General features: G+C 41.7%; 1 protein-coding gene across 2 annotated transcripts in view; it reads right to left on the bottom strand.

The window, feature by feature from the left end:
- Nucleotides 1–14,309, bottom strand: part of LOC126259250 (kinesin-like protein Klp10A) — a 291,616-nt gene that overhangs the window by 93,645 nt on the left and 183,662 nt on the right. For both annotated transcript variants that reach the window (XM_049955875.1, XM_049955876.1), the window contains exon 4: nt 1,162–1,201. In XM_049955875.1, the coding sequence (XP_049811832.1) occupies nt 1,162–1,201 (40 nt within the window). The remainder of the gene's footprint in view (nt 1–1,161; nt 1,202–14,309) is intronic.

Consider the following 14,309-nt stretch of genomic DNA (forward strand, 5'->3'; position numbering starts at 1 on the left):
CACTGAAGATGAGCTTCAGGACATCGTTCGATAACAATGAGCAGCTGCACAACTTTGGTTAATTTTTTATTTCATGGTAAAAGTGTCTGAAGAAGAGACAATGTTCGGATGTTAATTAGCTCCACCAAGATGAATGTAATATTGGTGAAGGAAATTTATGTTTATAAATTCAGCAAAATAATGTTGACAGCTGTTTACGTCACAACTATGAAACTAGAAAGAATTTACTTTTTTGCCAGTCCGTTACCCAACCCAACCCTTTTCTTTTTTTACGGTTTTCTTCTTCATGGTCACTGAAACTATGAAATGATGACAATATTCAGAAAGAAACTACCTATTTTTTCAAATTGTGGCAAATGGAACCTTGATTCTTAAAAATTGTTCTGATAACATTAGCTAGTAACCACCAGTATTTCACGAAAGTAGTGACAGTTCTGCTAATCTGTTTTTAGTGTGTTATCTTCATGAAATCCAAGAAATTAGACTTTGGTTCTAATTTTGCTATCATAACCTGGAAACACATGCATCTGATCATTAATTTTGAAAAGAATGAAAAGTAGTTGCTTCTACCACTGGATCAAGAGGGGAAAAAAAGTTAATAATAGCCTAGTGGGTTCATAGTAAACTAAACACAGTAACTTTTAAAAACCAAGCAGTTGCCAAATTTACACCTCAACAGTTTAACAATGCCAGAAAAAGTTTTAGAACAATGAAAGGGGATATTACTACAGAAGAGGTAAGGGGAGCGGGAGCAGAAGATACCTGTATACTATAACATAACAAAAAGTTTAAAATGGCAGGAGTATTGTTTAATGCCTGAAAACATCTTGAGTGTACATAGTGTATCAAATATTAGAATGAACAGAATAAAGTATTTACTAAAATATGTGTCCTGCTGTCATATAACATCACAGGAAAGTGATGCAAATTGAAAATTCCAGAAACAATTAATACTGAGCATTCCATATGCACCAAGGCATCTCCATATCAATAATAGGTAAAACTCAGCCCAGCAACTACAGTTAAAAAATATCATTGTCATGTTAACAGCTTTTTATAAGACGGGAGTAAACACATAAGGAAACCAGAACACTTGGGATTTCTGCAAATTCAACATAAAATGGTGGTGTTATGTTTATTTAATTTAGGAAAAATGCTTACCTCTATGAGCTTGACCACCTACTGAAGCCCTTGTAGCACTCTGAAAAGTCAAAAAGGGAAATGATTAGTTGCTTTAGCAGGTCAGAAACAGATAATGATCGAAATCATATAGACACCGTGACTGGTTTATTAGTTGCTCCAAAGATATTCGATAGTTGGCCAGGAAATTATTTAACTGATACTGTACCATGAAATATTTTATATTTTCAAGTAGTTTCCCCTTAATGACTGTTGCTATGAAAGTGTCTTACAACAGATACGATAATACCAATCCGTAAATTCAGAATATTCTAGTAAACCAATCCTTGAACCAAACTGAATTTTCGGAGATCTGTGATGCAGTAAATGTGAAATTACCAAGGTCCTCAATGTATGAAGGAGAAGCAAAGCACCAATGGGACGACAACAACATGGAAGAAATAGAGTGCAAGCTGTTGCACCATCGCCACTATTTAAAGGCAGAGCAATCTCTTTGAGATTAAATCTGGCTGTAACTTTGAATGATATAACCCACCATTTGCCTGAAATGATTTAGACAAACCAAGTTAAAACTGGGACTGATATTCTCATTTGGTATGAGAGAGAAATGAGAAAGAGGTAAGACTAATCCCTAGCTTTGTGGTTATCCACCTGGTAATTACAACACAACTGTGAAAGATATTCATTCTGAAATGTAGTAAGGTACAGAGTTACATGATTTCCTAAATTGTTTTATTGGCGTTCATTATGATGCGCGACACGAAAAGTTCTACCTCAAGGAGAGTGCAAAAAATGAAACTGGAAGAAAAAGGTAGTTTTATAAAGGCAAAAACTGAATTTACTGATAAACTGCCAAGATTTGAGAATCACAGTGGAGAGTCTCACTATATCATAATTTGTGACTGGTCATTTGATCAATATTTACCCCTTAACACAGCCACAGGTATTTGATAATAAACCTGATAAAAATAGTAGCCACTATAAACTAAGTCTCACAACATTTACTCTATGTATATAGTTCAGCCAAGTATAAAAACTGCACTTAATGTGAAAACTAAAGCAGTAAATAAATTTAATTACATGCAAATCATGTCAGCATAAAACTATATTTCAATTAGAAGCACCAAAGGCCTCTAATAATTACTTTATATATATATATGACCAATTTCATACTACAGTCAGCAACTGATGAAACAACCAACTACAGCTGACAGTCTTCAAGAATAATTTTAACTATAAACATCTCAAAGTAAGAAACTTATATACAACAGAAAGTGCAAGAAACTACAAACACCGCACAATGCAGACCTGTTCCCTTCAGTGCATAGTACCTTATTTACATTTTTCTGTTTATTCCGACTCGGCACATTTCTCCACACCACAGATAGCAGTTTATAGTGCTCTATATGAAATGAATGCAAGGACTCGATCCAACAATAGGTCGAGTACAAGTAGAAAACCATGAAAAGCAATCATTCTCTTTGTTGTGACCTAATGTGTATTTACCACACGTATATAGGGAGTATATTAGTGAGAAAGAGAAACTGTATTGTCACATAAATGATGTCAATAGACTGACACCAGGTCTCAACAGTAGTAACAGAAAATTTAAAGTAGACATCCTGAACATCTCTGGCAACTATTTTGGATCTGACTTTAATTACATAAACTTAAAATTTGGCCTGCTGTGTGAGGCCCGTGTGTAGTGGTTCAATCTATAATTTGGCACGACTCATTTGCTACCTGTGAAACCAGCCACAAATTTCAAAGTTCAGCATGAGAATTGTATATGCTAATTCAGTGAAAATTTTACACTCAATATAGTGTGTGGTTTTCATCTTTATTTTTATTTATTCACACTCTGCACCCACTGTCTTGCAACATGTTTCATTATCTATGAAAAATCAACTGCTCCCCAAACCAATAAAAGTAAGGGAAGGGGGGAGTAAAGCCCACTTCTAATTGAATTGCCAACAGTTCAGCCAAACATTAGTTAGTCAGCTAATTGCCTGAAACTCTGCATCAATTAACTTTGACTAGATTCATCCAGTATTTGAGAATGAGAGCACACAGCGACTTCCAATAAACTTTACAAAATTTCAAACCTTTTGTAACTATCTCATTAACATGTCCACAAAGAGGGGAAAGGAAAGAGAATTATGCTTACTATATTTTCAATAAAACATCATCAGGCAAAACATTTTAACTTACTACTTCTTTACCACTAATTCTATTCACAACACATTCTGCAGAGAGTATCTACATATATCATTGAATGTACCCACAAAATTAAGTCATTGTACAACAAACAATTCAGGAGATATATGATGTTATTAACGCTGACATACAGGAGGACTAGCTTTTGCTTAAAATGGAGCACAAATTATTCGGACTGCAATTATCTAGAGCTCAATAATAAGAGCACTTTACTGTCTTTCAGTAATTTCAAATCTTTTCTACAATTTTTATTTTTTATACGCTCACTGTCAAATATTTAACACAATAACTTATTTGCATGGTAGGTATACATTTTATACATGGGAGTTAGATTCTTTAAAGCATTGGGGGTGGAAGCTTACTGGGTATATTATAACTGAGCTAGTTGACATCTATCTCATTTATGGGGACGCACAATACAAGTCAAGCAACCAGGCAGCTGTATGAAGAAAGATTTTCAGGGAGAAAGTTAACAACTTATGTCATATTTCAAATATTAGATAGCAGTCTTCGTAGAACAGAAACCCTTAGACCAAACCGGCCTGTATAGGAAACTGGTATACCTCGCATTGAGTGAACTGTTCAGTGTGAGGAAGCTGTGTTATAGTGAACTGAGGACAAGCACAGCAAAGTATATGGTCCACAACCAAGGAACTAAATACCTCCAACACCTACGTTATCTGATCAAACTAACTGGACATATAGCAATGGACACTAATATGGGGTGCGTGCACCCTTTGCCTTTATGACAATTTTAACTCTGCTGTGGACACCTGCAGTGAGGTGTCTCAATGTATGTGGATGAACTGCAGCCCACTCTTCCTCAAGAGCAGAAACCACAGACGGAAGTGTTGTTGGACATTGAGGTCTGGATTGAAGTCAATATCCTAACTCATCCTAAAGATGTTCTGTTGGGTTCACATCAGGACTCTGGGCAGCCCAGGACACAAACCGTTGCCTCACAGATGTTACTTAATGACAGGGTATGTGGTCATGTTGATGCAATCAGTCATATTGAAACTGTTCCTCTAATGCACACAGTACACAATGCAGTAAAATGTGTTCATATCCTTTCATATTTAGCGTTTTCTTAACCACAACGTAGCCATGAGGAAACACCATCGACTCTACACATGGTGGCAGGTAACATTCAACAGACATTCTACAGATATTCGCCACACCCATCAGATTTTCACAGGGTACAGCACATGATCAATCACTCTAAATCACTCATTTCAAGTCATCCACTGTGGTTCTTTACATCACCTCAAATTTTGCTTTGTACAAACTACACAATAGGGTGGCTTATGGAGAGCTGTTCAAACCACTGTACCCCAATCTTGTTAACTTTTATGCATAGCCACTGCGCTAGCTGGACTGCTGAACTCATAAGTGATTCCTTCCGCTCATTTCCATGTACATTTTTACAATCACCCTTCATGAAGTTCGACGAGCCCTGTGTCACTACATGAGGTCTGCCAGGTATTTGTTTAGCTGTGGTTATTCTTTCGTATTTCCAATTCAAAATCACACCACCAACAGCGGACTTTGGCAGCTTTAGAAACGGTTAAAATGTCACTGACAGCTTTGAAGCTGCCGAATTCTCTTGGCCGTCCCATTCAGCTGTAATACTGCTGCTCTACTGACATCACAATATTCCGCACCTTCTTTTATATTGATGGGTCCACCAGTCACATTACGTAGTGGACGATTCCACGTTCCACAGCGGTGTCTGGATACTTTGATCAGAGACTGTATGTGCGGAACGTCCTTTCTCCTTACTATGTGGGAACCTGCCAGTGGTGTCTACTCCAAATTGTAAACATCGTTGACTTCCAAATGTGTGTGGTTACTGAAGAGGCTCTCTCACAATGGAAGGAATAAGCCACAAGAGAAATATATGGGAATTGGAAAATCCTATGGGAAATCTTGTGTTCCATTATCAATACATATTTACAGGAAACGTGTGGGCTGATGTTCATTCACAACAATCTGAGCTGTATCTCTTGTGTGAAAAGCTTGGTTGATGAAATTATGATATTTTTCTCCATAAAATAATAATTGATTGTATGAGAATGTCCAGTTAGTGGTCAGGAAAAAATTTATGGCTCCAGCATGATGGGGACCCACCACACACTGTCAGTTATATTCGACTGTGTTGGATTGGGATAGGTGGGTCAGTATAATGGCAACCGTGTCCTCCCGGCCTCACTGCAGCCGATTTCTTTTTTGTGGGGAAGATGAAGCATTTGGTGTACAAGACACTGATACTCAATCCAGAAGAGCTTGTTTCCCCTTTGACTGAAGCTAGAGCCATTATGCGTGAAACATCTGGTTGTTTGAAGTGTGATTGATAATCGTTGGCACGCAAACGTGAAGAAATAGCACACTAGTTGCGTTAAAAATTGTTTAACGCAACTGGTGTCGTATTTCTTCACACCGGAAATACTGTCACCGTATTCACGCAAATTGAATGCGCCACTGAATGTAATACGCATCCCAATTTTAAAAATTAAATTGATAAAAAAAAGGAATTTTGGCACATCGCTGGTAGTGTAGATTTGTATTGCTGACATTTATTTTACAATGTTAACTTCATTTCAAAAAATAGTGAGTGTATACATGAACTATAAAAAAAAGCAATTTATTTTTGAGCTACTCATTACAGTAATAAGTGAAATTTTCGTTATTAAAAGAGAACGCCTAACCTGATTACCTACACGACATACAAAGAAACACACTGTAAATTACAGGCGTTACTAATCATTATTCACTAATGTCATCCTTACTGGAATCCTCGGAAGAATCTTCGTCAGAAATAAATACGAGGTGCTATCCAAAATTTTTGGGACTGGTGCTGCCATCTGTTGGAAACCTTACCTTTGGACTAATGGTCACCATCATCCTCTAAGTAGTTCCCATCACCACGTACACACCTGTCCCAGGGCTTCTGACACTGGTCAAACGTCTTCTGGAAGTCCTGTTCTTTGAGAGTGTTTATCACCGCCAGCGATGCTTCTTGAATCCTCTCTAGAGTGTCAAACCGATGGTCTTCCAAATTTAGTTTCAGTTTTGGGAACAGCGCGAAGTCGCAAGGTGCCAAATCAGGCGAGTACGGTGGGTGGGGTACAACCGCCATGTTGTTTTTCGCCTAAGAGGTTCTGGTGAGAAGGACGTGTGACAGGGTGCGTTGTGATGCAGCAGCCAGTTCCCTTGACGCCAAAGCTCGGGCCGTCGTCGCGGAATTCACTGTTTGGTTGGGTGGGGCGAATTCTTTGTGCACAATTCCCTTAGTATCAAAGAAAATTATGTTCATGCTCTTCACCTGTCTCGCTTTTTTGGGTCTTGGAGAGCCCGGGCTCTTCCACTGGGGCGATAGTTGCTTTGTCTCTGGGTCCCCCACTCGTTGAATCACTGCAAGGGTCTCCGTAGCGCTTTTCCCGAGATTCGCACAGAATTTAACACACACGTGCTGTTCTGTTCGCGGATCCATCGTAAAATCGCCACACACCAAACAGAGAGTATTACGGGAATCACTGTGGACACGCAAACACGTCCTCCCACCTGAATACCACTCCGCACACCGACTCGTCACCTAGCGGGAGGTGCAAAGATCTGCTACTCTTTCCAGAGGGCAGCACCAGTCCCGAAAATTTTGGATTCCACCTCGTACATTTCCTCCTTCCCCGCCATCCTCGGTGTCGTTCCAGAGCACAATCTTCACTGTGATCCAGAGTATTTGAAATACAGCATTTCTCGAAGGACTTTACAATCACTGGTGCTTCGTTGAGTTTCCAGTCAGCCGAAATCCAGTGCGCAATATCGTAGGGCGCAGTAAGTTTAATTTCTCCTGTCGGAGTCAGTTCACGATTTGCTTAGCAAAACCATTTTTCGTACTGTTCCTGAACGTAACCTTTGAAAGGTTTATACTAACACCCAGGGGTTCTAATACAGAAGTCATTCTTCCAGGAATAGTAACAAGGTCACTGGGTAGGCTGTGGATCACGTGTTTTTACGTCGTCAGTGAGATGACCACTAAATGGATCAAGACAAATCATTTATGGTTGTTTGCAAAGCCCACCAGGACGCAGTTCCCACACGTTCGGAGCCAGTCAAGCATCAAAGTTTCAGTCATCCATCTCCTCTATTTCGAATAATGACGTCACCAGGGAGTTTCATTTTTTGGAGTCTTCAGCCTTGTTCTTTGCTCGAAGATTAAAAAAGGTGGAAGTTTGTTCCAATCTGCTATGATTCCCAGAATTACTGTTACGTGCTGTTTTTCGCACCCAGATGTTTTGATTGTAACTTCTTTTGTAGCCTTCTCGTCAATCGTGTAATTACGTGGCATATCAAACAAAATTGGAGTCATCAAGCGCTGCCTGTTTGGCCTATCGAAAAATTCTTATCCTCCCGAAGTGTGATAACATACCGCTGAAATTCTTTCATTTTCTTCTCAAAATCCTGTGGAATCTTTTGGCATTTGAGAGGTCCACAGTGAATTTATTTCTAATAGCGGTAGTTGCAAATAATCCCGATTTCTGTTTCTTCCATAAGGGAACGTTGCTCTCAGCTACAGTGAACTATCTTCCTGCCTTTCCAGGACAAAGAATTACTTTACGCACGAAAGCAGCCTCATACGATGGGTTTCTCTGCTTGCCTTCCATTTCGAGGCTACCTAACGCAAACACAATGCGAAGTATTGTTGTACGTCAACAATATTGAAACGAGGTTGAGAAGTACAACAACGCGTTGAAATGTACGGGACAGTATCTAAATTTCGAGGACACGTTCTATTTGAACGGACGATTAAAGAAAATTTCCTCTCAATTCAGAACCGGAAATATATATATATATATATCAGCTCGTAACTCGATAACTTCTTACCCGATTTACGTCTTCCTTTAATTCACAGATACCGCACCTATATTTTCTTGCTAGAGTTTAATACGTACTTTGCTACTTCAGATCACATAGGGTACAAAATACTTGTGAACGATTCAAGTTTGAAATCGAATCTAATGCGTTATCAAATTTTGAGTACTCTGTATGGTAAAAAAAAGTGCGCACTAGGTTCGCATAAAAACGGTATTCCATTCACACCGCCACCCCATAGCGCACCGTAATCGGACTAACATTTTTGTGCCACCTACGCTTATTTCACACAGTCAAAGAGGAAGACTTGACGTGCTGAAAGCTCAAAAAGCAGCAAGACTCCTTCACACAGTGAAAGTAAAATTATGTTCTATAATTTCAAAAGAACAATTTCAAATATTTACCGAAAATTGTGAAAAAGTATAACATAAAAATATCGGCACTCGATTCTGCCATTTTGATATCGACATATCGGGGAGGAAATATCACTGATACATATCGATATTTTATCAAGAAACTCTAGAACACTGGCGGAGCTGTCATTTGAATTCACGAGGAAAGGTTTCCGTCGTGATTACGGCCGCACGACGGGAATGAAGCTGCTCAGAATGCGGATTGGTGGTTGGTGCTAGACGCATGGAACATTTCATTTCGGAAATCGTTAGGGACTTGAATATTCCGGGATCCACAGCGTCAAGAGTGTGTCGAGAATACCAAATTCCAGGCACCGTCTCTCACCACGGGCAACGCAGTGGCCGATGGCCTTACCTACCGAACGAGAGCAGCTGTTTTTGCATAAATTTGTCGATGCTAACAGACAAGCAACACTGCGTGAAATAATCGTAGAAATCAACATGGACGACGATAAGCGTATCCATGAAGACAGTGTGGCAAAATTTGGCGTTAATGTGCTACTGAAGTCGACGACTGTGCCTTTGCTAACAGCACAACATTGCAGCGCCTCTCCTGGGCTCTACACCAATTGGTTGGACACTTTTTTAGACGACTGGCAGACTGTGGCTTGCTCAGATGAGGTGAAGTGAGCCCCAATTTCCGTTGCCAAGAGTTGACGGTAGAGTCTAGTATGGCCAGGCTCCACGAAGCAATGGACCAAAGTTGTCAACAAGGTCCTCGTGTGGGCTGTGTTTACGTGGGATGGACTGGGTCCTCTGGTCCAGCTGAACAGATCATTGACTGGAAATAGTTATGATCGGCTACATAGACTATGTGCCCAAACTACGATGGAATTTTTATGGGTGACAATGCGCCATGTCACCAGGCCGCAATTGTTCGCGACTGATTTGAAGAACATTTAGGACAATTCGAGCGAATGGTCTGATCACTCAGATCGTCCGATAGGAATCTCATCGAACATTCATGGGATGTAATAGAGGTCAGTTCGTGCACAAAACCCTGCACCGGCAACACTTCCGCAATTATGGACGGCTATAGAGGCAGCATGGCTCGATGTTTCTGCAGTGGACTTCCAATGGCTTGTTGAGTACATGTAAAGTAGAGTTGCTGCACTCGCCGGGCAGGAGGATGCCCGCCACGATGTTATGAGGTACTTCATGAGCTCAGGGTAAATTCCCTCTACATAAAATTCTCCCGCCTATGAGTGTTGTAACCCTAAATGAACAAAACCTGTGTTTGTGTGATGTAATCTAACAGTTACGCTCGTGAATAGGATTTTATCACGAGCTTTTTCTCTGTTTTCTGCTGAGTGCAATTCTGCGTATCTTATCACACTGGACGTACACGTTTCAGGAGACTAACAAGAATGAATCCATTTTTCATCGACATGGCGCCCAGCACGTGGCATAACTGATTGGGCTGCCGCTGTGTATACTATTCGGTCTCCTCGGTTCACACAGATGGTAATTTCTTTGATCAAGGTAACGCAGAATCCCATTTTTCCCGCTCTTCTGCCTCGATACAGAAGGTGTTCGACTGTTACCCTGGTCAGCACGTTCACCAAATCTCTCCCACAATGATAACATTAGGTCTTGGTTTGTGGAGAAACGGGCACGCCACCAATCGCCAGCAACCACCACTGATGAACTCTGACGGAGCCGTATGTTGTCCAGGATCAGCTCGACTCTACGCGCAGCTGCGCTACAGCCATTGCTGCCGCCAAATGTGGCAAATCAGACAACCAAAAATTTTCTACTATGCTGAACAATAAGATTTCGTCATTTGGTATCCTGCTTGGTATTCCAATTATAATGGCCAGCAGTGTACGGAAGAACTGAGGTTGTTCAAGTAACTTACGAGACAGCCGATATGTCAATAGGCATTCCAAGGCACAAAAGAAACCGTTGGCAGACGGGACCACTTTAACCAAGAAACAGAACAGAGCGTACGCAACCAAGTAATGTCGCCACGCAACCAAAAATAATCAACGTCAAGCCATCCACCGACTACTAAGGTCTCTTTGCACAGTAGTCTGTCGTTTCGTTTTGCCCCCTTGAAAATAACTTGACATGTCAGCGGTTGTCAATAACGTTACCGGGTCTCAATCGCGTACGTAGTGTGATCATTTGACTTGCCGGGAGAAGCGAAAGTTTCACATAACTGACATTTTCCGGGTAGCTTCGCATTTCAAAAATACAGCAACAGTACAGTAACGAAACCTATACAGTCGTCTGAAATTATCTTATGTCTCGCAACATCATATGCCAGAAATGGATGGACAACAATTACCACAGAAGCAAACCATCCATTCGTCGATGAACGCACAGCTACTGCGATCAGTAAAAGCTTGAGATGAGAAGTATCAGCATGCGAGCTCATCTAGGTTCTACTTCAAATATACATACAGGTGAGAGCTACAGTAAGAGTGAAGTAAGAAAGCAGGCAGGCAGGCAGGCAGAGTGCCGGAGAGCAGATCAGAGCAGAGCAGGCTGGGAGTGGTACAGACCGGCCGGGAGGACGGGACCCGGAGGGGCAGCGTGGCCGACGAGGGCTTGGCGGCGGCGGCTGCGGCGCGCCGCTGCTGCTGGGCCGCCACCGCGCCGGGCGCGCAGACGTTCAGGTTGGCGAAGTCGTCGTCCATCTCCTCCAGCAGGCTGCCGTCCTCTTCCTCGTCAGACTCGTCCTGCCGCACCAGCCATACGCACCCTGCCCCTCACACACCGCGCACTCAAGAGCCACGCGCCAGCGCCGCGCAGCTGGACACTGCTCGCCGAATCCGCTCGAATGTTAGTTGTCAGCAAAAGCGAGCCATATTAGTAACACGACACGAGCCAGCCTCTTCGTGAGTTTGTTTGTTTGTTAACCCGAGGAAACAGGACTTCCAACCACTATCACAAATATAAGCCAGCGTTTCGACAGCATACGCACCACTGAAGGTACTTATCTTTTTTAACTGCTCGACGAAACCACCCCACCTGCTAGTAACGGGTTTAGCAAAATGGAAGTACGATCGACAGTACAACTTTCAACTCGTATCTAGAAAATATAAATTAGGTAATTAATTTTTGTTTGTACAAGAACTGCAGAAATGTTACTGAAAACGCACTGAAATCCCCCGTCATAATACTATAGCACTCCGCTATAGGAACCGAAGCAACACAACATGATACAGTTTGTTGATTATGTTGAGTATAGTGCGACAACTCCTTTTCTGAACTGAAGGAGGAGAACACAGGACAATACGTGCCGAGTTAGCGGAAGTGTACAGTTACTATGCACTGTGGCTTGCAGATGCTTCCAAGGAGGCCAAACGAGCCCGAATGATGATGACCAAAGTGGTAATAGATCTCTCTGCGAAGAACTTGGAATCGCAAGAGAAGAGCTGGAAGAGTTGCTAGTTACAGTCTAGGCGATAGAAGAGGACGTTAAAATCCGTCTTAGGTTAGATTTCAATATCTATTGTAACAATTTGAAAATGATAAAGTTTGACATCCAACAGATTCGGTGACTGTTCACACCGCTTCGAAATGCCCCAGCGGAAATGTTGCAGTTGTGCCATCCCAATCCAGATGGTCTCTTTAGCGCACTAATTACAATGGACGAGTGTTGGGCGTATCACTATTGCATCAAAACAAAGGAGCAAAGCAAGTAGTGGAAACGATTCACCAGCATTGAAACGGGCGTTGACCAAATCCTCATCAGATTTGGTCGATTGGATTGTTAAGGAACTGAACAGCAGGACCATTAGTCCTTCAGTCAAAAAGTAATTCAGCTGGGCAGTGGACTTCGCTTATCATATGCTAATGTGCTACAGCGCACTGTAAATACTGCACTAAAATTATGCCATTTTGCATCAAATGTCAGCCAGAACTCGCACTAAAACCATTTCTCTTCTCATGCAAGTCGTAAATCGCACTGGAATTACATCATCTCTCTTTGAATGCTAGTTGGTATGCAAATAAAATTAACAAAACCATGTTTTGTGGCGCTTCTCTACAGTAACTAGAAAAGTGTCGACTGCTGAAATAATGGTACATTATTCACAGCACCGTGTCAGTATTTTTCTTTAAAATTTCATGCAGCATATTGTGGAAGCATAGGCTACCGAGATTTTTTAAAGAATCGTCGTGACGTCACTGTGGGTGAGTGGTCAAAAGCAGACCGGTAATTTATGGACCTGGGTTCGACTCCTTGCTAATACTGACATTTCTCTTTTTTCATTTTATTGTATACCTCGAAATGTTAAACCATTAATTATAAAATTAAAAACAAATCAGTTTGTGTGTGTAAAATTTATACATGCGATATAGTTACGATTACTACCCATGTAGATCAAAAGGTTGTATGCTAGCTGGTGGTAAAACAAGCGAGTATACAAGGAAACTTATTATGAAAGCATTTTCTGCAATGATCTGTTAAAGAGCTCCTTTTCCACTTAGATGTACTTCAAATATAAATGTAACGATGGGGAGTGGGACGAGGTTCACTAATTTGGTTTACTTAACACTAAACATTCCAAAATAATTGCAAAATATTTTGATGACCTTCTGAATTGTTCAGAACCAATCCATCAGCTCGAATAATCACTGACTCATCATAATCTAGGAGAAGATTTACCTGAACTATCAAAGGAACTCAAATATCTGTTAAAATCTTTTAAAGTTAGTGGAGAAGACCCAATCTACACAGTAACTTTTGAAATGGTTTCCACTAAAAATAAAAATTGCAGTAAAATTAATCTATGCAAAAACTTGGGTGTGTGGCTGCTGACTTTGGGGGGACGGGACCAAACAGCGAGGTTATCGATCTCATGACCCGAGATAAAAGAACAAGAACAGCATAGTCCACTTAATGCGAAAGGAAAACGTGCAAACAGACAGGTGGAACATTGCGGCAGCAGGAGAGGGATGGTGATCACGACACAACACCAATGTAAGAAGACACAAAAAAGGTGAAACAGAACAGCACAAAAGACCAGGCAAAACATCGGGAAAACCGGGTGGTGTGTGTGTGTGGCGGGGGGGGGGGGGGGGGGGAGAAGGTCTGGTTGGCGTGTAGCCAAGCCCGAAGGCATTCAAAATTAACGTCAATACTAACCGAGGGATTCCAACTCTGGAAGGAAATACAGGTACTTACATCAGGGAGGGCAAACCACTTTCATGAAGAAAACCAAGGAAGGACGCAACCATGTGAGTTGCCCACTAATACCTGGACAAGAAGACTGCGAGAGCGTATTTAGTGTGAAGGGACAAGATGCGGGAACAGTCCAGAAAGCTATGAATCACTGTGGGGGGGGGGGGGGGGGGGGGGTGGGTGACCCTGCAACTACAAAGGCGGGGACCACCTCATTATGCAGCGTAAAAATCATGCCCCCCCCCCCCCCCCTTGACGGCCCACGACTGAACGAAAAGGAATTTGGATGTGAGGCCATCGGAAACCCAAAGGAAATTATCCGAACAAGCAGCATGGCCAAGATTGGCGAGAAAGTCGTGGATAGCAGAGACCAGGGGTGGGAACAACACTGGGCGACAGCCTGAAAGACTGTCAGGTGAGAGGGGACCGTTTAATAACGCAGAGGGCCTGGTAAATGGCCATCAGTTCCACAGTAAACACCTCTCACACACATGGCAGGCAAGATATGATGATACATGGCAACGGAAGACGTG

The sequence above is a fragment of the Schistocerca nitens genome, chromosome 5, assembly GCF_023898315.1.
Source record: "Schistocerca nitens isolate TAMUIC-IGC-003100 chromosome 5, iqSchNite1.1, whole genome shotgun sequence".
NCBI classification, from domain to species: domain Eukaryota; kingdom Metazoa; phylum Arthropoda; class Insecta; order Orthoptera; family Acrididae; genus Schistocerca; species Schistocerca nitens.